This window comes from Crocuta crocuta, unplaced genomic scaffold, assembly GCF_008692635.1.
Source record: "Crocuta crocuta isolate KB4526 unplaced genomic scaffold, BGI_CrCroc_1.0 scaffold96, whole genome shotgun sequence".
Taxonomy (NCBI): Eukaryota; Metazoa; Chordata; class Mammalia; order Carnivora; family Hyaenidae; genus Crocuta; species Crocuta crocuta.
The window spans coordinates 2,061,590-2,088,623 of NW_027531522.1; the positions used below are offsets into that span (position 1 = coordinate 2,061,590).

The following is a 27,034-nucleotide window of genomic DNA, read 5'->3' on the forward strand; positions in this document are numbered from 1 at the left end:
CTGCTTCTTTCCCCTCCCGTAGCAAAAGGAAAAAAGGTGGGGGGGAGCAAAAATTCGCCAAGATATGGTCTCTGCAGTCTGGGTGGGACCTGTAACCCCTCACATTCGCGAATCCAGCCATAGAATTGTCCCCCTCTCCGCCCCTGACGCCAAGCCCCGAGTCTTCCCCAGTAGAAACCTCGGCTCCTGGCCTCTCCCGCTCTGCGCTCGGGAGACTGGAGAAGGCCGGGGGGGTTTTGTAGTGAGCCCGGCTTCTGGGAGGGGTGCTGGGGCGGGGGGACAGTGAGGGCTTGCAGGTCGGAGACGCCTTGGGAGGGGGTTGGCGTAAGTACCCCCTGCCCCGGCTAATCCCCCTTCTCCAGCGTCGGTTCCCGGGACCGTATTATTCAAGACAGAAAATATTCAGCCTCAGAGCCTCCCCTGGGGAGGGGAGGGGAAGGAGGTGGAGTGGGAGGAGGTGGATCCAGGGAGGAAGAAGCGAGACATACGNCGAGGCTGGCTTTTTGTTTTTATTTTGGGGGGTGGGGGGTGGTGGTGGTGGGGAGCGAGCAGCGTTTTTGAAAAGTAGAATTCCATTTTCATCTCGCGGGGAGAAAACTTCCGCTGGGCCCAAGTGTCTGGGTGATGCCAAAGAGCGTAGACTCTCTCTCCTCTGCCCAGAAAAGACACTGATGAAAATGCACTTGGGAGAAAAGGGAAATTCTTTCTTGAAGGCTGCACACCAAGCAGGCGTGTTTGACGCTAGCACCGTGCAGTTCTGATGCGTCCGTCTCTCTCCCTCTCCCCCCACCCCCTCTTTTTTTTTTCCTGGTTTATAGGAAATCAGGAAAATTCTCTCTTGGGAGGATTCTTTCCTCTTTCGTGCGTGAGGTTCATCAGCGTGGCCCGAATAATCTTGCCAAGTGTCGGAAAGGCGAACTTGGTGTAGACATGTGGCAAGGCTAAGGTCAGCGTCTGGAGAAAGTTCATGCCCTTGTAACCATTCCGTTCTAGGAGAGATCTCTCTGGAAGCTGACGCTCCAGCCTTCGCGACCCACTCGGATTCTTCTTGGTCTCGGAGTCGCGCCGAGGAGGAGGAGGAGGAGGAGGAGGAGGAGGGGGACCGCCTGCTGCACTTGGCCTCATTAGCTGCCGAGAAGACCCATCTTCTTTGGTTTTTTTTGTTTTTTTTTTTTTTTAAGTCTCGAGAAATGGACGAAGACGGTGAAGTCAGTTGAAGTCCGCAGAAATCATCAGGGCGTTTGGAAGGCGCTTCGTAAAAACATTTCATTCCCTGGCACATTACTTGTTTCACCAGTCCCGCACCTCCTGGGAGCCCGGTGTGGAATTCTTCCCTTTCTGGTGTGTGGTAGCATTCCTCCCCCCAATGTGGACTCCAAAGGGTCGGTCCCTTCTTTGTCGTTTGAAATGAAATGATGGCCACACGTCGGACTGGGCTACCGGAGGGAGATGGTGACAAGCTCAAGGCCTGTGGGTCCCCCACCTGTGAGGTAAGCGCAGAGACGGCGTGTTGGGCCCCTGGCTGCAGGGTGCCCTGCCGGTGGGGGCAGGAGAGGCTCTGGGTCCTTCTGGACCGGTTTGTGGGAATGCCCGGGCTTGACCTTTGGGCGGTGCAGCCTTCCCCATTTTTGTTTCCAGGAACTTCAGTGATTCTTCTGCGAGAAGGGTTTCCTCACTTTGCAATGCCCCATCATGCGCTGTCACCTCAGAGCTGGGGCTGCTCCCACTGCAGGTGGCCGGGAATATTTCCAAGTGGCTCTTTTTCCTTCAGTCCCCGTCGGCCAGGAGTTTTGGAGTTGGGCTGCTGATGGGGTGCCTTGGTGCATTTTTGTGTGTCTGTATCCAAGATTGGCTCTCGGAGGTGGAGAGAGGGCAGCTGGTATTGCGCCGGGGACTTAGTCCCACTCTGGCTTTGATGGGTGTTCTGGCTTGCGGTTGGTGTGGGTCTCTGCCTCCGGTAGGAAAGCAAGTCTTTTCCCATGGACAGTTTAAGCATGGCCTTGGAAAAAAACGAAAAAGATTTATAGAGTTGTAATTCCAACTGCCTGAAAAATCTGCCTTTGCTGTTCTTTTATTTATGCCCTGCCTTTCCCTGCTCAGAAGTTCAGNCATTGGCCTTAGCCCATCATCTTTGGGAGGGCTCGGAAGATTCTATGCCAGGCTTCCTGAAATTTTTTTGAGTAGGCAGGAAATCAGAAAATCCATTGATTTATGACACCCGTGTGCCTCGTGGCCTCTCCTATTCTTTTTTTTTCCTCTTCATATTTGGAATTCTGTAGTGACTATATTGCGTTTACTTCATCGTTGGGGATTTCTGTAATTTGCTTGCTAAATGTACTGAATATTGTTATCCTTTAAACTTTTGAGCCAGTTCTAGCGGCTCTGTTATTTTTATTGACAGATTGGATAGATAACAGTAACATCCCCCAAAGAGCCTATACTCTCATGTCTTTTGTGCCCAGAAGTGTTACATTTTAACTTTATGGGCCACCAGGTCTACTTCTGAGGGCGTGAGTTTCGGCATTTTAGTAAAAATGAATCAGGTTAAATTTTTGTTTTTAAAGCATGTAGAAAAACTTGCTTCGTGTGTCTTACTTCATATTGGATTAGAGAGTCTATGTAGAAAATACAGGGAGGTAGGTACAGTATACCGTTACTGTACATGCTATTAGAACCATAGGTTTACAGTTAGAACAAGTGTTTTACTTTTTGACACCTGTAAACACCTGCTTGCAGGTAAAATGTGATTAAGTATAACACCACAATCCTCTGATCATGGTAAACCATAATAACTCCTTTTGGGAGGCCTACCTACAACTTGGCGATTGCTTAATGTGTATTGTAGTTACATAATAATATGTACTGTGGTCCCAGAGCCTTATTTGTCATTGTCTTGTGAATACTTTAATTAGCATGCTATTGGCATTATATTTGCAAAAACTAATGTTATATGGGTTTTTTGGGGGGTTTTTTTGGGGGGTCATTTAAGGGATGTCCTGAAACCAAGAATTTATAATAGACACATCTTGTCCTTGGCTACAAAGCAATGTTTCCAGTTGCAAACTGGGATTATATTAACACTGACAGTTAAGTTTTTTTTTTTTTAAGGGCTGTGAAATTTGTTTTCATTTGGATTTTACTGCTGGCATGGCCACATTATTTCTAGTTTGGGGAACAAGAAACCATTATATTGCCCGTATTTTGCTCATTTAAGGATTATACATACAACTTGAGTTTGGTATGAAGCTATAACATTGCTTGGGTTTTTAAAGAATAGGTAGATAGCTTACGTTCTATGCAGAAATAGAAAGAAAGAGGCTATGTGCCGTCAGACAACATTTTAAAATCTCAGGGTAAGGAGTAATTATTGCCTGTTTCATTGTCGTGTATTTAGCTCTCATTGATACTTCTGAAGCCTGTGAAACCTTGTGAATATTTATTAGTAATAAAAAGAGGCTTGCCCCTGGAATGGTTTGGGTTGATAGATATTTAAGTCTTTGAACACTGCAATTAATTTTTGTGTTTAATTTTATTAGAAGTATTACATTCTAAAGTAGTATTGTCATTCTTTAAAAGATTCTAGAAACCGGTAGCTGTGTTCCTAAATGTGCATTTGAATAGTAGATTGATACGTATTTTTATCTAACAAAGAGATGAGCATTTGTGTCTTAATATTAATGCTGTTAATCAGCCAAGAAACTTAACTGTGCAGGACAGAAGAAATTGATGCAGTGAATTAATAGAAATCTCTGATTCAGGATTTATCTAATTAGCTAACTCCACTTTTTATGGATCAGGTCTGTTGCTTTGTTGGAAAACATTCAGAAACTTCTCGTTCATCTGTATTAGAATCTAATTGTGTTGATACAGGAATAAATGTAAACACCCCCTCCCCCAAGAATATATTGGAAGGTTAAAAACCAAACAAATAATAGACAGTCCTCTTCAAATAATGAATTGTGACAATTCAGTAGAATGTATTTGGGGATTGGAACGTAAGGATGGCACAGTTCAATTCATACAGAATTATATACTTTACATGTCTGAAAACATGGTTTTCTACACTCTGGCTGGCTAAGTGTGTGTGTGTGTGTGTGTGTGTGTGTGTGTGTGTGTGTGTGTGTACAGCCTGATCTGTGAAGTGTTCCGACAACCAGCCTTGAGGAGCTTTGCTTATAGAATCACTTAGTTTAGGCCCTGTGATCTGATCACCTCTTTCATATCCTCTAGAGCTCATCCTTGAAGGTTCAACTTGATTTTTGTTGTTTTTTTTTAACCAAAGATGAAAACTTTTCCCTCAGCTTTTTAGGCCAGGTTATTTCTCCTATTTCTGTTATTTATTTCGCTTTTTGTCGCTTTTTGTAGGCCCTCGTATTGCCCAGTAATAGAATTTTTAGCACTTTCACTGTCTGTTGTCAAGACAGACTTATTTACGAATGCTAATTAATTTCTTTGATCTTATGGCGGACCTCTTCATCCAGGCTAAGATTATCCTATGACTACAATGTACCATAGCGGATGAAAGTCCATTGTGGGTTGATTTTGGAAGAGTGTAAATAATACAGGAAGGCATTTTCCTGTGTGTGAACTCCTTTTGCTCTTCTTTCTGGAATATCTGGGCACTTTGCTCTGATCCCAGACCCCCTTGTTGCTTCGCAAGCGCTATCCTGTTCTCTCTCTCTCCCCCTTCCGCCCTCCCTCGGGTTCTTCTTCCTCCACTGCCCCTTTCATGTTGGCTCTACCTCGAGCCAGACTCTTGCCATTCCTCTACTCTTCTCTTTTCTCCCTGGGTTTCGTTTTACACTCTCCCATGGCTTTAATCTGCATGCTGCTGATTCTAAATTTATAGCTCAATCCCAGGTTTTATAGTTGCTCTTCAGACCAGTGGAGCCTTTTGCCTATTTACCAAACAGTTTTTTTTTTCCCTACAAAAATGCCCAAAGGCATTTCAGACTTAACAAATTGGACTCCTCTTGCTGAGTTCCTTTTTTCCGTGAGTAGCACCGCCACCGCCACCTCTTTATCTGTCCCCATCAAAACCCAGGTTGTCACCCTTGACCCCTCTCTCTCCACGTTCCTCCCATCCCAAGTCCTGTCTGCATTCCAAATCCCACCGCCGCTACCTGAGCTCGGGTCAGCGGCATCTCCCGTCCCAACTCCTCCCCCAGTTGCCCAGCCCTGTCACCAGCCAACGCTCTGCCCGTGCAGGGGTCAGAGTGCCCGGCCTCCACGTTCCCCTGTGGAAAACAGTTCTCTGGCCTCCCATTGCCTTCGGAAGAAAGGCACCTGGCCTGCCCTTCTCCTGTTATGTGTCACCGCTTCCCACGCTTCCAGTCCTGAACTGCTGTCAGGGCCGCCGGGGCGTCACATGTTTCCGCCTCGGGCCCTCACAAATGCTGTTTTCTTTCACCCTTCCCTCCAGCCACCCCTCCGTGCCTGATTTTGACTCATCATTCTGGTCTTTCCTTCAACATCACTTCCTCAGGAAAGCTTTTCTTGACCTCCGAGACTAGATTAGTGGCCCCTGGTGGGTTATCCCCCAAATACCCTGTACTTTCTCAGTAATAGCGTTCACACGTTTCTTTTTCTATATTCCCCCTTCACTGCAACCCCCATAGGATCAGGTGCCATGTTTGTTTCTACTTTGTCTGTCATAGTAGGTGTTTAATAAATATTGGTGAATGAACGAGTGCCTACATAGGAAAGGCTTTAATTGTTATTCAGAGTTCACTTAGATTCCGATACACTGTACTGTCTTGATCGATCCCTCCTTCTCAGTCCCTGAAGTTTCCTCAACATTCTGGCCTGCTAAATCTTCATATATAGCAGGGCTCAGTTGGACCTTCTTTTCTTCTTTCCGTGCTCAATTTTATTTATTTATTTATTTGTTTAAAAAGGGTTTTTTTTTTTTTAAAGTTTATATATTTATTTTGAGAGAGACAGAGATAGCGCAAGTGGGGGAGGGGCACAGAGAGAGGGAGAGAGAATCCTAAGCCAGGCTCTGTGCTATCAGTATCTGGGACTCGAACCCACCAAACTGTGAGATCATGACCTGAGCCAAAACCAAGAGTCAGACGCTTAACTGACTGAGTCACTCAGGCACCTCCGTTTTATGATTTTAAATATCAAGTGGAGTTCCACAGTGTAGTGGTTAGCACTCTGGTTTCAAATATCAAGTATATACACCTATGAGTGTGTGTGTGTGTGTGTGTGTGTGTGTGTGTGTGTCCACCCCTGTTTGAGTTCAGATTCCTGCATCCACCCGCCCGCTCAGCCTCCACGTGGATAGTAAAGAGGCATACGCGGGCACCTGGGTGGCTCAGTTGGTTAAGCTTCCAACTTCGGCTCAGGTCATGATCTCACGGTTCGTGGGTTTGAGCCCCGCTTGGGCTCTGTGCTGACAGCTAGCTCAGAGCCTGGAGCCAGCTTCGGATTCTGTGTCTCCCTCTCACTCTCACACTCCCCTGCTCATGNAAAAAAAAAAAAAAGAGGCCTACAGAAAACCACCTGTGCCCACCTTCCAAGTCTTCTTCTCCCCTCAAGCACCAGTACCCCTGCCTTCCAGCTCCAGCTCGGGGCTTCTGGAGTGATCTTTGATCTCCCTCATGCATACCATGCAAATTGGGTTGACTGTCTCTCAGCCTCAGTACTTGCCAGCCTGGAGTCTGTTCTCCACACAGTAACCAGAGCGGACCTCCTGTAAATCAGAGCCTGTCACTCCTCTGCTCACATTCCTCTGATGGCCTCTCATTTCCCTCAGGGGTAAAAGCTGAAGTTCTTACAGGCACAGTCCGCCCTCCCACCTCCTTGACCTGACCTCCTGCTGCTCTCAGTCTCCTCCCTCTGTACTCGCCATTCTGGACTCTTGGGTGTGCTCCCTGGGCATGGCGTTCCCCAGAGCCTTCCCACTAGCAGTGCCCGCCACGGGGACACTCTCCCTGCCCGGCCTCTGCACGGCTCGTTTCCTTGTCCTCTTCAGCTTGTGCCTTGAAGTCACCTGAGGGAAGCCTTTGCTGCCCACTAGGTTTTGTTGAAGGCCTCTCCCCTGTTCCTACGACACGACCTGCCCCCCTTCCTTGCTGTATTTTTCTCCCCTGTCACTTCATCTCCATCTGACACAGCTTATCCATCTGATTTTGCGTTTTTATTTGGACAGATCATAGATCTAGAATGTGTTCAGTGCACTTTGTTTTGTTGACGTTGTATTTTCTGTGCCTAGAAGAATTAACGCCTTGCGCATCATAGGCCCACAAGTATTCTTTTTTTCCAATGAGTGAATGAATAAGTGAATCAAGACTAAAAACTTCCAGGGTGTTATTGAGTTTCTCTATGGGTACATAACATATGAATGCAGACTTTAGATGATACAGAAGCGTGTGGTTGATTTTGTCTTTGAGACCTCCATTTCGTTAGGACTAACCGCTGTTCGCGTGTTTGGTGCCTTTTTTCTTTGCGTCTTTCTTCCCTTTGGGAAGCTGGTAACCAGGTAACAGTAACCCAGACAGTGTGTAGCACAAATGAATGAAATAATTTGCACTACGAGGTGAGATAATGGTAATTAATAGAGCAGTGGATGGGGAATCAGGCTGGCGGGGAAACTATAAAAAGATAGTATGTCTGTATTAGTGATCTTTTTGTTCTTAAAATGAATGGCCAATATATTAGTGCCCTTTGCTAAATATTGTTAATATCATAAACTTTTCATTGTAAGTTAAAATTGATCACAACATTGACTGTGACAGAATGTTAGCCGTTGTTAGTTCTAGATGATAATAATTTGGAATGATACTATTTTTGTATTTTCTCTTTTTTGCTTAATTCCAAAACTATCATAAAAAGACACCATTTACAGATTTTAAAAAATAGGCAATATGTTACTAGTCTTGTGAAAATCTGGTTTCTAGGAAACCGAGACTGCTTAAGATGATACTTAAATACTTTTTGAAAAGGATCCACACTACTCAAAACAATACTTAAGTATATTTTTTTTAAAGCATGTCTTTTTTGTCAGTAGAGGCCTAGGATTCATTCTAGGCTGGCCGTAGGACCTTGTAATCTAACACTGGTATTTACATACGTGTTCCTTTGTACACTTGAGTCTAGCTGTCAGAATACCATTGCATGTCAAAAGCTTTATGCTGCAGGTTGGGATTAAAGGCAAAGCCTGTCAGAATTAAGGGTGGCAGCAGTAGCAAGAACAGGTATGGACGGACATCTCAGCAGAAGTCTGGATTTGACCCCATTGAGTGGGACGCATCACTAGCTAGCTACAGGCCATCAACAAATGAATACCCGGTCAAAAGAAGATTTCTCCACACATTGTTAGTGTTCCTTAGCATTCATTTCTTCCAAGCGAAACATTTTATGAAGTCCTTATTTCTTGATTACACAATCTCTGATCCTTTCTTCATTTCTGTACTTTTTACTGGCTCAAATAATCTAGTATGAAAGTGATACTCACTTTCTTTTGTTCTTTGCTTTGTGAAGGGACCTGTCGTCTTCTGATATTTAACGACATGGTGATTTAAGTATGAGCAATGCTCACATTGCAGAAGACGCACAGATGCTGTTATTGAATGTAGCTATCTTCTATCACAGAAAGACCATATGGTAGGCACTTGTTTTTCTTTATGGTTGATGTGATTAGATTAGGAAAATGAAAGGTTATTGGGCTTAAAGATTGTCCTATTATTTATCTAATTTCAATTGGTAATAAAGAGTTAAATATGTTAAATCTTAGGAGCCTTCTGTATGTTCGTTGGTGTGGGATAGGAGCACATCTCCATTTAAAAGCTTGATTCTGGATCGCTTCCACCAAAATAGTTTTTTTAGTTGAAATTGTCTTATTAAAAATACGAGTATTGTGCAAGTAGTTTATTACATAATAGGATACAGAAGATGGCCTCTTGAACTTCTAACATAATCTGAAAGACAACTGGATACATCATGCTTAGGTTAAAGAAACTAAATGTGATGGAAATGGTTTTTTGTCTGGTTATCTATGAATATGCAAGGAATCCTGCTGTGTAGATTTGTGAATAAGAGACTAGATCTAGAACCCAAATTGGATATTTCTGAATATTCATCTATTTTTGGGAAAGTTTTTAGGCAGCCCAGAGCTAATGATTACCATCAGAAGATGGCAAGTGAAAGACTGCGTTTCCTTTTCCTCAGTCACACTAGCTGCTGTTAAGTCTTTTATTTGATATTGGGCATGTTTCGGATTCAGAATTGGTTTTTTTATGGCCTTTCCCTCCTGTTGCGTATCTCTGTTCTGGATCCACATCTGGCATGGTTATGGGTAGTGCTACCTGCTTCCGATCCCGCAACTTCTTTTTCCTTCTTACAACGTAGGGAGGACATAGTCTCTTGACCTACGCTCTCATTCACTGCATTCATCTTTAATACAGTTTGACAGAACTTACATCACTAGGAACATGTTTTCTCTTTCCTTACAGTGTGGAGAGTATCCTTAAATGCCAATAGATGGAAAGCAGGACCAATGATTACATTTCTTTTGGATATGTCTTAGCTATTATGATCTTGGGGATTAAGAGGCGTCATTTTTCTTTTACCTCAAGATATCTAGACATCGGCAATACCCAGCATTTTGCTAATAAATAAAGATTCTGTATTTAAAAAAATTTGTGTTAGCTTGGTCAAAGAGACCTACTTTCTTCTCTGGGTTCTGCATATTGGCTTCTGGAAACATAGTACCTACCTAGTGAATGTGAAGAGAAGGAAATGCTCTGGGCACCCGGTATAAATCAGATCTCTGTTTTAAATCTTTTAGGAAATATTTTCAATTAACTTTTTTCCATTTAATAATATATTACTGACACCCTTCCCTGCCCATAGGGAAGATATATACAGTTGACCCTTGAGCAATGCACGTTTGAACTGTGTGGGTCTGTGTAAATGTGGATATTTTTTGACAAAGACAAAATTTTGACTCTAAGTCTATTTTTTCTTTCTTGTGATTTTGTTAATAGCATTTTTTCCCTCTAGCGTATTTTATTATAAGAATACAGTACATAATACATATAATATACAAAATATGTGTTAGTTGACTATTTCTGTCATCAGTAAGGCTTCCAGTCAATAGGAGGCTATTAGTAGCTAAGTTCTGGGGAGTTGAAAGTTACACAGTTTTTGACATGTATGTGGGTCAGCACCCTTTCTGTGTATGTGTGTCTCTTTAGATGGATGTGTGTGTGTCTCTAAATAGATAGACAGACATATACCTAGACACACACATACATATATCTTACCAATTTTGTAAGTGGAGGAAAGGAAATGTACAAAGCACTGTACCAAGTTATTTCCAATGATTGTAAGATGGAAAAGAGAGATTTCTTTTGTATGCCTATGAAGGGCAGAACGAGGATCAGTGGATAGAGAGATGAGGCAGTTTATTCAGCTCAGTATTCAGAAGACATTTTTTTTTTTAATAGAAGATAATGGAAATTGAATGTGTTCTTTGCAAACAGGATGACCTTCACTTGGGGAGTAACAGAATTCCTGCTTTGGTAGGAATTTAAGTGAGGCAAATCTGGGTGATCATTAGAATCACTTGGACAACTTATAAAACTGTAGATTCTTCTTCCCACCATTAAGCTAATGAATTAGAATCCCTGGAAGTGAGACTGAAAAGCCTTAACTTTACAAAAGGACCCTGGTGACCTTCCAAGTTTGAGAACAACGCGCCTAAATGACATTCATAGCCCCTTCTGAAGTCTGACATCTTATGGTACCCTGATTTTGGATTTTTTCTGACCAAATTGAAATTAGTATAAAGAGAACAGGCAAAAATACAGAGACAGAATTTAAGTGACTAAACCAGTGAACATTTCAAGATTAAAAATCACAAATATTTTCTTCTATTTGTAATCATATATATTTCTACATGTCATTAGTATACCAAAGTAATATTCTTTTCAGATAAAATAAACTTTAAGTCAAAAGAGTACTTTAAAATTCGGAGCACCTGTGTGGCTCAGTCGGTAAAGTGTCCAACTTCGGCTCAGGTCATGATCTCACGGTTGGTGGGTTCGAGCCCCGCGTCAGGCTCTGTGCTGACAGCTAGCTCAAAGCCTGGAACCTGTCTTCAGATTCTGTGTCTCCCTCTTTCTCTGACCCTCCCCTGCTCATGCTGTCTCTATCTCCCAAAAATAAACAAAAACATTAAAAAATTAAAAAAAAAATTCAGCAGTGAGACATGTCCTACTCTTTTGTGGGTATGTTATACGTTAATCAGAAGTTACCGTTTTAAAACTGATAGAACTCTGACTCTGGTCATATTGAAGCTATTGCTACCATTAGCTGTATTATAAAAGTAATTTGTGGGACCCCTGGGTGGCTCAGTCGGTTAGGTGTCCGACTTCCGCTCAGGTCATGATCTCACGGTTCCTGGGTTCGAGCCCTGGGTCAGGCTCTGTGCTGACAGGTAGCTCAGAGCCTGGAGGCTGCTTCAGATTCTGTGTCTCCCTCTCTCTGACCCTCCCTTGCTCATGCTGTCTCTCTCTCTCTCAGAAATAAATAAAAAACATTAAAAAATTAAAAAAAAATAAATAAAAGTAATTTGTTTCATGTCATTGACAGAAGGGTATAATTTCTTTGAGCAAGTAGCTGTTAAAATAATTTCTTCTGTGCATCTTATAATCATTTGTTCATATTAAGTCTGTATCAAGACTAGGAAAAATTATAACGAAAAAAGAATATTCTCATTCTCTCTATATATGTGCTCTTTCATATATATCATTCATGTACATATATGGTATTCTTTATCTAAGTATACACCCTGAAGGGTTTCTGAAAGTATTCTAACAAAAATAATAATAATTATTAACAGAATAATTCCGCCTACCTACCCTTCCTCTTTTAACACCAGCCCCTATTCTGTCTGTCCATTGAATCAGTTTTGGGTTTTAATCTCACGGACTGTGAGGTGCCCTGGTTATCCACATTGTGTTATCACAGTGCAAATACAATGTAAAAGAGTGATAGAGTCCAATTGCTAGTTCTGCAGAAGAAGCAGGATTTCTTGAAGTCATTGAAAGTGGTGTTGGAGAAGGAGCAAAGCCACAGACCAGGAGGATCTGGCCAAGTGGGACCAGTAGACAAAGGAAGAAGGTATAAGGGAGGTTGATAGGCATCTCAAAAGAGAATGATTTGAATTCAAAGGATTAAGAGAAGCCTTTGAGAAAACTGATGTCCTTGAATGTGATGGCAAAAATGTGATGTATTTCTTGTCTCCTAGGAAGTGATGTTTATTTTAGACCCCATGCTTGAATCTCTGTTTGCCAAAAGATACCAACAAGCAGGTATGAACATAACAATAGAAGAAGGAAGAGCAGTGGTGAATGGACTTCCTTTGCTTTCTTTCCCTAGGTAACGACTGTCTCTGAGAGTTAATAGGAAATCCAAACTTCTCTAGTTGACTTTGATGCAAAGCTGTTTAAACAGAGGTCCAGGCCTCGCTTCTTCTAAGGTCCTGCTGTTACAGTAGTTGTTAGATACCCAAATATTTTAGGGCTCTGAATATTTGATGATACCTTGGTCTTAAAAAATTTTTTTAAAGTGTATTTATTTTTTGAGAGCAAGAGAGACAGAGAGCACGAGCACAAGCAGGGAAGGGGCAGAGAGAGCGGAAGAGAGAGAATCCCAAGCTGGCTCTGCACTGCCAGCATTGAGCCTGATGCTGGGCTCGGACTCACAAACCATGAAATCCTGATCTGAGCCGAAATCAAGTGGGACACTTAATCAGCTGAGTCACCCAGGTACCCCAATGCCTTGGTTTTTTAAAACCCTTTATTGAGGTATGATTGCTATGTAAAAAGCTGTACATATTTAATGTGTACAGCTCAGTGAGTTCGGGGATAAGTATATACCATGAAACCATTACCTCCATTAAGGCTGTAAACATAATCATCACCTCCCAAAGTTTCCTCTTGCCCTCTGTATTATTGTTACTGCTATTAGTACTGTTATGGTTATTTTTTTGTGGTAAAAACCGTTAAATTAAGATCTACCTGGGACACCTGGGTGGCTCAGTTGGTTAAGTCTCTTACTTCGGTTTAGGTCATTGATCTCACAGTTTGTGAGTTTGAGCCTTGCGTCGGGCTCTGTGCTGACAGCTCAGATACTGACAGTATTGTTAGTTATAGGCACTATGCTGTATAGTAGGTCTCCAGAAACTTGCCTAACTGAAACTTTGTACCCTTTGACAAACAGCTCTCCGTTTCCCCTACTCCCTAGCCCCTCACCATGTGAATCTATTTTAGATTCCACACATAAGGGAGATCATACAGTATTTATGTTTCTCTCTGTGACTGGCTTATTTCAGGTTCATTCATGTTGTCACAAATGGCAGGATTTCTTTTTTTTTTTTTTTAAGGCTGAATATTATTCTCTTCAAGATCCTGATTCTTTTGGATATGTATGAGAAGTAGGATTGATGGATCATATGATTGTTCTAGTTTTAATTTTTTGAGGAACCTCCATATAATGGCTGTACCAATTTACATTCCCGTCAACAGTGTGCCGCAGTTCTCTTTTCTCCACATTTTCACCCACACTTCTTTTTTTTTAAGCAATAGCCATTCTAAGAGGATGAGGTGGTTTTAGTTTGCATTTCTTTGATGATTAGTGAGGTTGAGCACCCTTTTATTGGCCATATGTATGTCTTTGTTGTAGAAATGTGTGTTCAGGTGCTTTGCCCATTTTAAAATTTATATTTGTGGGGGGTTTTGTATGTGTGTGTATGTTTTAGCTACCTTCATTTCTGACTCTCACTACTCTTGATTGCCTAAAGCACCAATGATGCCTTTGCAAAATTTGCAGTTAATTAAAAATCATACTGGTAGATACAGTTACACTATAGAGTTAGTGGGAGAGATTAGGTATCATTGGAATCTTCCTGGGGGTGGTATGAATCAATCTAGAATCCCTAGTTGAAGATATTGACAGAACTTCATATCATAATCATAGTTTATGGTTACTAGAATTCCATCTGCCCTAGATAAGAGATAATGCAGATTCTCTTCAATTTAGAGGAACTTGGAAGCGGAATCGTTTTCCCCTGTTTAATCCTTAGCTTCTGTCACCACTCTTGGCTGCCTTTAATTTGATCATCATAATCTTTTATCTAACTATTACCTTGAACTAGTTACTGAAACATTGTGTTTGGATCAACCGGGATCTCTAGGAAAAAGGCCGATGCTTAAGGCTCTGAAATTTTTATATGTATTCAGGATGCATAAGGATACCAAAAACATATGGCCTATAAAGCGAATACTACTGGATTTTGCCAAACTGTGGTGAAATGTTTAGCAGATTTTTGACTGTATGTCTTTTCTAGTTGGCTTTGAATTGACAGCAGACCAAATAGCAACTTTATGTCAGTCTCTGGAAAGGATTTCAGACTTTAGAAATCAGTTTGTGTGATTAAGAGGGAAAACAGAAGCTACTGATATCAGAAATAAAAGAGGGGACATCATTCAGAGCCTGCAGACATTAAAAAGACAAAAAGGGAATATTATGAATAACTCTATGTCTGTGAATTTGGCAGTTTAGGTGAAATGGACAAATTCTGTGTAAGGATTCTGGTACCCTTTCAGATTTGTTTGTGTATATGGGGGGCATGGGTTCCCCCCCAAGCAATTCTCTAGCACCAACTGGGTGTCCTACACTTCTACTCCGTTCTGACACTGTGTACCTGGAGATAACATCATAGCCTCAGATCATCAGATCCCACAGTTTAAGGGCTCATTCCTGTAAGACAGGACCCCTCACCCTTCAGCTGCCAGGTTGTTGCCTTGACCCACTCACTAGCTGTAGATCAGAGGTTCCAACAATCCCCTCCTTGGGTTCGATTAATTGGGTAGAGTGACTCACAGAACCCAGAGGAACATATTGCTGACTAGCTCACTGGTTTATTATAAAAGAATATAACTCAGGAACAGCCAGATGGGGGAGATGCGGAGGGTGAGGTCTGGGGAAAGGGTGTGGGTCCAGAGTTTCCATGCCCTCTCCGGGCCCACCACTCTTCCCGGATCCTCACATGTTCACCAACCTGGAAGCTTTCAAACCCCATCCTGTTGGGTTTTTATGGAAGCTCCGTTACATATGCACAATTGATTAAATTATTCGCCATTGGGGAATGATTCGAACTCCAGCCTCTCTCCTCCCCTGAGGTCAGAGGGGTGGGACTGAAAGTTACAACTCTAATCACAGGCTTGGTTCTCTTGGCAACCAGCCCCTATTCTTAGGTGCAGTCCAAAAGTCACCTCATTAACACAACAAAAGACAGCATTGTTGCTGTCTCCACTTAGGAAATTCCAAGGGTTTTAGGAGCTCTGTGCCAGGAATGGGGATGAAGACCAAATATGTATTTCTTATTATAAAATCACGGTAGCACACCTTGAGAGATACAAGTTACAAAACTGGCACAGGAGAAATTTAAACAATCTGACTAGTGCCATAACTGTTAAAGAAATTGAATTTATAATTAAAAACTTCCCCACAAAGAAGACTCCAGATCCTGATGGCTGCATGGATAGAGTCTATCACGTTTAAGGAGAAATCATACCAATTCTCTGCAAAAAACGAGGTGGAGGAACATTCCCATCTCCTTTTTATGAGGCTCAGCATACGCCTGGTAGTAACTGGACAAGAACATTATAAGGAAAGGATTTCAGACCAATAACCATTATGGCTGTAGATACAGTTCTTAACAAAGTTAACAACTTGTTTGACTACCAATATATGAAAAGGATAATCGTGTCATGATTAGAGTTATCCCAGGAATGAAAGCTTGTCATTTTAACATGTTAATAATTAACATATTTGACAACAACATAATACATTTAAGGAGGAAGTTTGTATGATCATCATCTCAGTAGATGTGGAAAAAGCATCTGACAAAATTTAATACTCATTCATCATAAAATCTCTCAGAAAACAGGAATATAAGGAAATTTATCCAATTTGATAAGAGAGTTTTATAAAACAACTTTCAGCTATCGTACTTGGAGAAATATTGAATACTATGCTAGCAAGATTAGGAACAGGGTGAGGACGTCTGCCCTCAGTACATCTGAATAGATGTTGAATAATATTGTTGAATAACAATGTACTGGAGTCCCTACTTAGTGTAATAAGTCATGAAAAGGAAACGAAAAGAAGGAAGGAAAAAGGGAAGGAAGAAGTAAAAGTTTTTATTTGCAGACGACATGATTGTGCACATAGAACATTGTAAGGAATCTACCAAAAACACTTCCTAGAACTAGTAAGTAGATTTTGCAAGGTCACAAGGTACAAGGATTCAAGATTACTATACAAAAATCAGTGTATTTCTATACACTAAACAGTTGGAAAATGAAATAAAAATATAGCCTTATTATTTTAATATCTTAAAGACAACCTAAGTAAGTGGAGAGATATACTATGTTTATGGATCTCAATATTAAGATATGACTTAGCCACAGAGTGCTATATAAATCCAGTTCAATTCCAATTTAAGTTCTAGTAAGGCTTAACAATTTTTTTTATTATAAATAAACAAGTTAATTCTAAAATTTATTTGGAAATACAAAGGACACAGAGTATCCAAAACTGTTTTAAAAAATAGTGATTTTATATTCCTTGTTTAGAGTACTATTTTATAATATTCAAAGCCACAAAAATCGAGACAGTATGGAATTGGTGTAATACATCTATATAACAGTGAAAGGCAGTGGAGAGTTGGGAGACCCGTGTGTGTGTGTGTGTGTTTGATCATTTAAATTCAGTGAGGTTATTCAGGTGGTGCTGGAACAAGTAGATAACCATATGGACGAACATGAACCTTTACCTTACATCACACACAAAAAATTAACCCTAAGGAGATCACTGACATACATGTAAAAGCTAAGACAATAAAACTTTTACTCAAGAACAAAATATGTATGACTTTGGGGGTTAGACAAAGAGTTCTGAGATAGGACACAAGAAGCACTAACCAGGAAATAAAGCAAATGATACATTGAATTTCATCAAAAGTAAAAACTTTTGCTCGTTGTAAAGTACCGTGAAGAAAATGAACAGCAAAGCCACAGATGGGGAGAAAGTATATTTGTAAAACATATATCTGATCGAGGACCTGCTTCCAGACAACCTTTTAAAATGGGGAAAAGTTGAACTATATAAAAGAAGATATAGGAACTGTATATCCGCACATGGAAAACTGTTCAGGAGTATCAGCCTTAAGGGGAAAAATTGCAAATTAAAACTACAGTGAGCTACCACTGTACTCCCATTAGAAAGCTAAAATTAAGAAGAAAGAAAGTACCAAGGGTTATTGGGTATGTGGGGCAATTGAACTCTTAAACATTGCTGAGAGGGATGTAAAATGATATAGCCATTTAGGAAAATATTTTGGCGGTTTTCAGAAGTTAAGTATACATTTATCATGTGGCCCACTCCTAGGTACTTACCCAAGGGAAATGAAAACCAGTGTCCTCACAAAGGCTTGTACATGAATTTCATAACAGTTTTATTCATAGTATTTCCAAATTTCCAAAACACCCCCAAATCCATCAACAAATAATGGTATATCCACATAATGGCATGCTACTCAGAAATTTAAAAAGAAGTATTGATCTACTCAACACCACAAATGAATCTCAAAATGTTGAGAAAAAAAGAAGCCAGACTTGGAAGAGTACATAATGTCTGATTCTACTTATATAAAATTCTAGAACTGAGTAAACTAATCGTATCACGGGTTGCCTGGAACTGAGAGGGCTTTGATTGCAAAGGAGCATGAAGGGAGTTGGAGTGATGAGAATGTTCTTGATTGTAGGCTGGTTGTGGTTATATGGGTATGTATTGTGGTCAGAATTCATTGAACTGTACATTTTAAAGGCGTACACTTTCTTGTGTATAAATTAAACTTCACCAAAATGTATTTAAGAGAAAAACAGTTTGACAACACCAGACTTTAGTGAGGATATAGAATGCCTTGACCTCTGCTACACTGCTGATCGGAGTGTAAAATGCCACAATATTTTTGAAAACCTCTGGCAGTTTCTTATAAAGTTTACCATATACCTACTTTATGATCTAGCATTTTCATTCCTACATAATTACGCCCATGGGAAATAAAACACATGTTCACACAAATGACTTGTTCAGGAATGTTCATAACAGCTTTGTTCATGATAGCTTCAAACTATTCAAACAACTCAATGTCTATTAATAGGAAAATAGATGGATTTTCCTATATTCCTACTGTGGAATACTTTTTGGCAATAAAAAGCAGCAGACTGTGTATGCATGCAGCAATGTGGATGGATATCAATATAATGAATAGCAACATGGATGCATATTGCCTCTGTGGGTAAAGGGGATGATTTCCAGAATGACTAGAACACACGGGAAACTTCCTAGGGGTAATGGAAATGCTCTGTCTCTTGAGGTTGGGAGGAATTACTTAGATGCATGTATTTGTAACATGTCATATACCCTTAAGAGCTATGTTTTATAAGAGTTAAACATTGGAAATGTTTAAATGTGTAAGTATTTATGCCTCAATTAAAATATATGAAAAATACAAATAAGAATACAAAACATTGCTTACGTGAGCTGTACATATACTAACACTGGAACGATATGGAGGGTAAGATGGTACTTGCACAAAGATGACACGCACATTGGTGAAGTTGTCCATATTTTTAAAAAATGCAAAACAAGGAAAAAAATTAAGAATAATGAGAAATTAATGGACAAAACTAAAAATATTGGGTAAGAAATTAAATACTTTGTCCACTAATGCAATGTTAGTTTTGTCTTCCCTTACTCTCAAATCCTCCAACTATATTCTTTAAAAAGAAAGAAATCAAAATACTTTTATTTTAGCTTCTATGATCTCTTTTTTCCCATCATTTTTTAAAATAGAATTTATTGTCAAGTTGGTTTCCATATAACACCCAGTTTAGCTTCTGTGATTTCTAAGATCTAATTTCAAAGTAAAGTATTTCAGCAAAATTCTTAAGTTTTGTTTTTTGATAAAGAAATTTGTTTTAATTTTATTTTTTTCCTTAATTGTAGCTAACATTGAAAACTTAAAGATAGTTGTATTTGAAAAACTGCATGTTCCATAAATTTGAAGTTGCAAAATGTTGATATGTCGTGGGTTTAATGAGACTGGCATACAGCTATTAGGCGATTTAATTTTCCCCAAGTGTTTGATTTGTTTTGGAAACCAACATAAATAAGTAAAGTTCTCTGAATACAGTTTGCAAAAAAAAAAAAGTAGTTGATTTGTTTGCTTCTGACAGTATTGTCCTTAATTACTATAGTACTAGATTTTTATGAAGGTAAGAACCTATGTTGTAATGTTTCCCTTAGCTATGATCAGTAGTTATATTTTTTCCTGGTTCAGAAGTTTTTGATTAACTTTTTTTTATTGTGGTAAAATACACAATATATAAAATGTGCCACATTAACCATTTTTACATGTACAGTTAAGTGTGTTAAGTTCATTCACTGTGTTGTGTAATGATCACTGTTTTTAGAACATTTTCATAATTTCAAACAGGAACTTTGTTCCCATTGAGCTATAACTCCCCATTCCCCTAACCCCTAGTAGCCTCTATTCTACTTTTTTAAAAGTTTATTTCTTTTTTTTGAGACAGAGAGAGAGCACAAGCAGGGGAGGGGCAGAGAGAGGGGGAGAGAGGATCACCAGCTGGCTCCATGCTTTCAGCACAGAGCCTGACACAGGGCTCAAACTCACGAACTGTGAGATCATGACCTCAGCTGAAATCAAGAGTCAGACAATTAACCGACCAAGTCACCCAGGCACCCCCTATTCTACTTTTAATATGAATTTGCCTCTCCTAGATATCTCATTAAGTGGAATCATACATTATTTGTCCTGTTGTGCCTGGCCTATTTCACTTAGCATAAAGTTTTCAAAGTTCACCTGTGTTATGGAACGTATCAGAACTCCATTCCTTGTTATAGCTGATATTCTTCTGTATGTACATGGTGTGTTTTCCTATCTATTCATGTTGATGTATACACTTGGACTGTTTTTGCCTTGACTATGGTGAATAATGCTGCTCTAAATATTGGCGTACAAGTTTCTGTTTGAGCCCCTGTTTTTCATTCTTTTGATTGTATACTCAGACATGGAATTGCTGGGTCATATAGTAATCCTGTGTTAACCATTTTAGGAAACTGCCGAACTGTTTTCCACAGTGGCTGGCCATTTTACATTCCTACCAACAGTGTGTGAGCCTTGCAGTCTCTCCACATCCTCACCAGTACTTGTTATCTTACATTTATAATATTACTTTTTTAAAAACTGTAGCCAACCACGATATGTATGAAGTGGTATCTCACTGTGGTTTTGATTTGCATTTCCATAATGACTCATGATGAACATCTTTTCATGTGCTTGTTGGCCATTTGTTTATCTTCTTTGAAAAATGTCTATTCTGGGTCTTCGCCCATTTTTAAGTTGGGTATGTTTTTTGTTGTTACCTTACAGGAATTCTTGATATTCTAGATATTAATCCTTTATCAGATGTATGACGTAGAAATATTTCCTCCCATTTTGTGTGTTTTCTTTTTACTTTCCATACAGTATCATTTACTGTATCAGATTTTTATTTTTATGAAGCCCAATTTACCTTTCTCTTTTGTTGCCTATGCTTTTGGCATCATGATTAAGAAACTGTTGTCAAATCCAAGGTCATGGAGAATTTCCACATTATCTTGTAGGAGCTTTATAGTTTTAGCTCTTGAATTTAGATTTTTGATCCACTTTGGGCCAGTTTTCTATATGGTATAAGGTAAAGGCACGACTTCATTCTTGTGGATATTCAGTTTTCCCAGCGCCATTTGTTTGAAACACTGTCCTTTCCCCGTTGAATGGTCGTGGCACCTATATTGAAAATGAATTGCCCATATATGTGAGGATTTATTTCTGGGCTCTCTATTCCAGTGATGTATATGTCTATCCTATGCTACAATGTGCCAGTATTAGTATTGTAGTTTTGTAATAAGTTTTGAAATTGGGGAGTGTGGGTCTTCCAGCTTTGTTGTTGTTGTTATTGTTGGGGAGTGAGTCTTCCAGCTTTGTTGCTGTTGTTGTTGTTGTTGTTGTTCTTCTTCTTCTTCTTCTTCTTCTTCTTCTTTTGACATTACTCAGTGTTCCTCGTCATAAGTATACTTACTCTTTAATCCCCATCACCTATTTCACCCTTCCCCCCACCCACCCCCCTCTGGTAACTGTCAGTTTATTCTCTATAGTAAGAGTCTGTTTATTGGTTTTTCTCTTTTTCTCCCCACAATGTGTGTTTGTTTTGTTTCTTAAATTCCACATCTGAATGGAATTATAGGGTATGTCTTTCTCTGACTGACTTTTTTTGCTTAGCATTATACTCTCCAGCTCTATTCATGTTGCTGCAAATGACAAGTTTTATTCTTTTTTATGGCTGAGTAATAGTCCACTGTGTGTGTGTGTGTGTGTGTGTGTGTGTGTGTGTGTGTGTACCAGATTTTCCTTATCCATTCAACTATTGATGGATATTTGAGCAACTTCCAGAATTTAGCTATTGTAAATGATGCTGCTATAAACATAAAAGTGCATGTATCCCTTTGGATTAGTGTTTTTGTATTTTTTGGGTAGATACCCCGTAGTGCGATTACTGGATTGTGGGGTAGTTCTGTTTTTCACCTTTTGAGGAACTTCCATACTGTGTTCCAGAGTGGCTGTACCAGTTTGCATTCCCAGCAACAATGCACAAGGGTTCCTTTTGCTTCACATCCTCACCCACACCTGTTGTTTCTTGTGTTGTTGATATCAGCCATTCTGACAGGTGTGAGGTGATAGCTTATTGTAGTTTTGAATTACATTTCCCTGATGATGAGTGATATTGAGCATTTTTTCATGTGTCTGTTGGCCATCTGTAGGTCTTCTTTGGAGAAATGTCTGTTTGTGTCTTCTCATTTTTTTTTAATTGGGTTATTTGATTTTTGGATGTTGAGTCATGTAAATTCTTTATATATTTTGTATATGAGCTGCTGAAGCGAGCGCTTCTTTATATATTTTGGATATATTTATAAATTCTTTATACATATATGGTTGGATATTAACTCTTTATTGGATATGTGATTTGCAAATATCTTCTCCCATTCAGTAGGTTGCCTTTTAGTTTTGTTCACTGTTTCCTTCACTGTGTAGAAGCTTTTCATTTTGATGTAGACCCAGTAGTTTATTTTTGCTTTTAGTTCCCTTGAGACATATCTGAAAAATGTTGCTATGGCTGAAGCCAGAGAAATTACTGCCTGCTCTCTTCTAGAATTTTTGTGGTTTCAGGTCTCATATTTAGGTCTTTGACCATTTTGAATTTATTTTTGTGCATGATCTAAGAAAGTGGTCCAGTTTCATTCTTTTGCATGTAGTTGTCCAGTTTTCTCAACGCCATTTGTTGAAGAGACTGTTTTTTCTCCTTTGGATATTCTTGTCTCCTTTGTTGAAAGTTAATCGATCTTACAATTGTGGGTTTATTTCTGAGTTTTCCATTTTGTTCCATGTTCTTCTTTTTACAGGTTATTTTGGCTATTCCAGACCCTTTGAAATCCCATGCATTGATTATATTTTAAAATATATCACAGTACTTGAGAGCATCTTGGGCAAGTATAGTTAAATGTACATACCCTCATGAAAACTGAAAAATTGCCGGGAGAGAGTTGACTAACATTTATTGAGAACTCATTGTCTGTCTGATACTGTCCTTTGTTTTTGTTATTCTTTTTTTTTTAATGTTTTATTTATTTCTGAGAGAGAGAGAGAGAAAGAGAGAGAGAGAGACAGCGTGAGCAGGGGAGGGTCAGAGAGAGAGGGAGACATGGAATCTGAAGGAGGCTCCAGGCTCTGAGCTATCTGTCAGCACAGAGCCCGACGCGGGGCTCGAACTCACGAACCGTGAGATCATGACCTGGGCCAAAGTCAGACACTTAATCGACTGAGCCACCCAGGCACCCCTGTATTTGTTATTCTTAAAAAAACTTTTTGAAGAAGATACCATTAATCTCATTGTGTGGTTGTCTCTGTTGTGTTTCAGAGAAGTCAATCACGTCCTTTGCTCTGCAAAGTTAGTAAATGTCAGAGGTGGAATTCAGACTTAGGTTCGTTCATGTGACTGCAGAATCCATGTTCATTCTCTTACATGATATAATATATCTCTTATACATCTCTATATATCTCTTAACTGCCTCATTGTTATCCATTCATCCACTTATTCAACAGAAAGTTATTGTAGACCTTTTTGGTTTAGGACTCTGCCAGGAAATTCCTAGGGGAACAGATAGAAAAACCAGTAGTCGTGTAGGCCCTTTTGGAACTCACAGTTAAGAGGGAAGAGACAGGTTAGAACATTTCATTTAGGGTATTGTGTGATAACTACAGTCGTGGGTGGCCTTGGGGGCACTGGACAGGAGGGTCTCCTAGCCTGGGCGAGGAAAGAGAAGGTGGTGGCACCCTGAGCAGCATCTTAAAGGACATGTAGCAGTCTCTTAGCAGATGGTGTGGGTGTTTCAGACAAAGGCCAAGCGTGAGAGAATGAATAAGGAGGAATACCACTGAAGAATTAAGGAAGAAAAGTCAAAATAAACACTTGATAATCTGTAAATAAATTTCCACATGAAATACTCTCTGTCATCGTCTCTGAGCAAAGATGTGTAGAATGAATAAAATGCACAAGTGTAATGCTGGGAGTCTAGGATTTATTTTTTTTGCTGCTTTTCTTTCTAACTCACAACTGTTTTTGGTAGATAAGGATGCTATGCAGGGGACCTCTAGGATATTTTGCGACAAGAATCTAATTTTTTTAAAAAAACTAGGGTCTAGGTAGCTGTGAATAGTTGTTTGCGAAGTCCACCTGTATAATCTGTTAATGTTCACAAGCAAATTGGCTGGAGGATCCCCCAGAAATAGTAATGTATACGGTATTTTTAAGCCTTCCTTTTTGAAGAATTAAATCAGGTAACTCTTCTTCTTTGAAATTTTTTAATGTGTTCTGGTTCTATAGATACCTTTATTTAATCTTCGTTTCTGCTAATCTCCTTCCTCTACTATTTTATAACCTGTAAACTCCTGGGGGTCATATGCTTTTCTGCAGATAATGTAAACAGGCAAGCTCCGGAAAAAGTGAGTTTGTTTCTGTTAGATTAACCGTGTATATTTCTAGAAGACTTTGTTTACCAGGATGGTCTCAAACCTCTAGTAGGAAGAAAGCAAAAATACAGACCATCAGAATAGATCCCCAATAGCTGGAAATAGAAGAGTAATTAAACCTTTGCCAAAAGTGATATGGTTGTTAAAGAGCTGTTATAGTTTATTTTTTAAAGTTTATTTACTTATTTTAAGAGAGAGCGAGCGTGGAAGCATGAGCAGGGGAAGAGAGAGAGAGAGGGAGAGAGAGAGGAAGAGAGAGAGAATCCCAAGCAGGCTCTGTGCTGTCAGTGTGGAGCCCCATGAAGGGCTTGAACTCCTGGAACCGTGAGATGTTGAGCTGAGCCTAAACCAAGAGTCCTGAGCTGAAACCAAGAGTCAGACGCTTAACTGACTGAGCCACCCAGGAGCCCCAAGAGCTGTATAGCTTATACTTGTTTTTGCCTAAAAATACATAAATCAGAAAAAAGTTCATTAATAGCCCTTTGATTTCTAGCATGCAGTATTTACTTACTTGTCTCCAGTTTTGAGTGTCACTGTGGTCTTTTAATATTTTTTATTCCTATTGCCCTTTAGGTATTTATACTATGGACATTGACTAGCCTTTTATTTAATCTTAATGTGCTTTTCTTAAGTGTTAGGCTGTAATGTCTGTTTCCTGGAAACATAGGGAGATAAAGTAGATTTAGGATAATTTTTTAGGGTTTTAAGAGTGAACAGTGAACCCTTATTAAGGACCTTAACATTTATTATGTACCTCACTTAATCCTGACAGCCACCATATATGACATATAAAAAATGTTTTTTTGAGGAAAGCTTGAAGTTCATGTAACGCTGAATCACTGTGGCAGGATGTAAAGCACATATGTTCCTTCCACATGTCTTCTTACTGTCCAGCATGGAGCATTTACTCAAAGCAAATGGCAGATCGTTGTCCCTTGAATATATGTGAAGTCTAAAGTGTTTTCATGTCTGATCACGTTCATTTTGCCTGAAATGCCTTTCTCGTGTCTTGTCGTTGACGTAATTCCCACACTTCCTTCAAAATTTGGCTCATATTTAAACCGCTTGTAAAGCTTTCTCTGACCTTAGTGACCCTAGATGAAAAAGATGTTCCCCGTTCAAGGTGGATGGTCTTGCCTTTGGTGGCCTTTTTTCCTCCTCCTTTTTTTTTTTTTTTTTTCTTTTGGACTCCTAGTTACCCTTTGCTGCCTAGTTACCCTTATTTCCAGTGTTATTGTACAGATCTTTCATCTGTAATCCAGAATTCTTGTGTTTTTCAGAAGTCAGAAGTCTTCAGATTTTAGAAATGTAAGATGAGGCAGGTTTCTGGGACAGCACCCAGCTATCAGTAATTTCTGCTGACAATGTACGCATATTCATCTGATAGGGTATAAATAAAAGCTTAGAGAGCTTTGTGTCAGATCATGGAAGGGCTGATTTTGCCGTTCAATGAGTTACCAAAAATGCTCTGACTTTCAGGGCTGTTTGAATTTCAGAAGTGTCAATATGAGATTATAGGTGAACTAAATTTTTAGAAATATAAACCATATGTTGTAAAAAATGTAGTAATTATATGACTTTATGATTTTTTTTTTGCTTAGTTCTTTCCCTTTACTTACAGAAATGATCAGTTCCCTGATCAACTTTCAAAGATGATCTATGTATGTATCTATGTGTGTATGTATTTCTGTATTTATCTGCTTGTCAGTCTTATATTATTAGCTGATAGATGAAAACATAGGTCATAGGTTTCAATTTTTATAATAGCTCGAGTTATCCCATTTTTGACCAATGGTAGCCTCTTCAAGTTTTCAACTGAGTCCTTGAGACATGAGCCTGTGTGGTTTTCTATCTCATCTTTTATGTACATTTCCTGCCCAGGGCCTTACAACCAGCCATTTCTCTAAGAAGTCCTGCTTTCCTTTAGTGGTGAATGGTATTTCGAGATCACATCTGGATATTAAGGATGTTCCTTGCTCCTGGGTTTCAATTGTTTATGATCCTTTTCATATTAATTTTTTTATTTTGAAATAACTTTAAACTCACAGAGAAGTTGCACTACACTATAGAGTTGTCTTACAGGGTTCACCCAAATTTCTTTCATGTGCCTCTGAAGTAACCATAGGACAGTTGTCAAAACCAGGAAATTAGTATTGCTACAATATTATACTTAATTACACTCTGTGTTTAGGAATGATTTATAAAAGCTTGATTGTAGCTGGACCTTTTTTTTGCTTAGTTCTTTCCCTTTACTTACAGAAATGATCAGTTNATGTGCTTCTCTGTGGTGGTTCTTAACTAATAAGATGTATCACTCACCTGGGAACTTTTGGACTTTAGATGCCTGGAACTTTTCCTTCCCCCTCCCCTAGAATTTTTCAGATTCTCAATATGGGGATAGAATAGATGGATAGAATGTCAGTGTCAGTATTTGGGGATTTTGCTAGAATCCTGTTTCAGCAGCTCAATGAGACCATTCAGGAAGAAGCATTTTATGTTTTGTTCAAAATTGGTGATAATGACCCTTTGGTTCCCAGAATAAAAGTTAATCTTTTTTTTTTTAAGTTTATTTATCTTTTTTAAGAGAATGAGAGTGAGGAGGGGAGGGGCAGAGAGAAAGGGAGAGAGAATCCCAAGCAGGCTATGCACTGTCAGTGTGGAACCTGATGTGGGGCTCGAACCCACGGAACAGTGAGATCATGACCTGAGCTGAAACCAAGAGTCAGATGCTTAACCGACTGAGCCATCCAGATCCCCCTAAAAATTAATCTATCTTAAAATGATTCGCATTTGATGCTTCTAGTG

The 27,034-nt window shown here is 39.6% G+C and overlaps 1 protein-coding gene and 1 pseudogene across 2 annotated transcripts in view; both read left to right on the forward strand.

Moving 5' to 3' along the window:
- Window positions 1-1,112: 1,112 nt before the first annotated feature.
- ARHGAP21 (Rho GTPase activating protein 21) overlaps window positions 1,113-27,034 on the forward strand; it is a 134,436-nt gene continuing 108,514 nt past the window's right edge. Inside the window, exon 1 of one of the 2 annotated variants that reach the window (XR_013337173.1) lies at window positions 1,113-1,490. Coding sequence is in view for 1 of the 2 variants with exons in the window: in XM_077772484.1 (XP_077628610.1) it covers window positions 1,413-1,490 (78 nt within the window). In the remaining variant the exon portion in view is untranslated. The remainder of the gene's footprint in view (window positions 1,491-27,034) is intronic. The other variant, XM_077772484.1, reaches the window with a different exon arrangement.
- On the forward strand, window positions 18,616-18,715 carry LOC144238659 (U6 spliceosomal RNA; annotated as a pseudogene).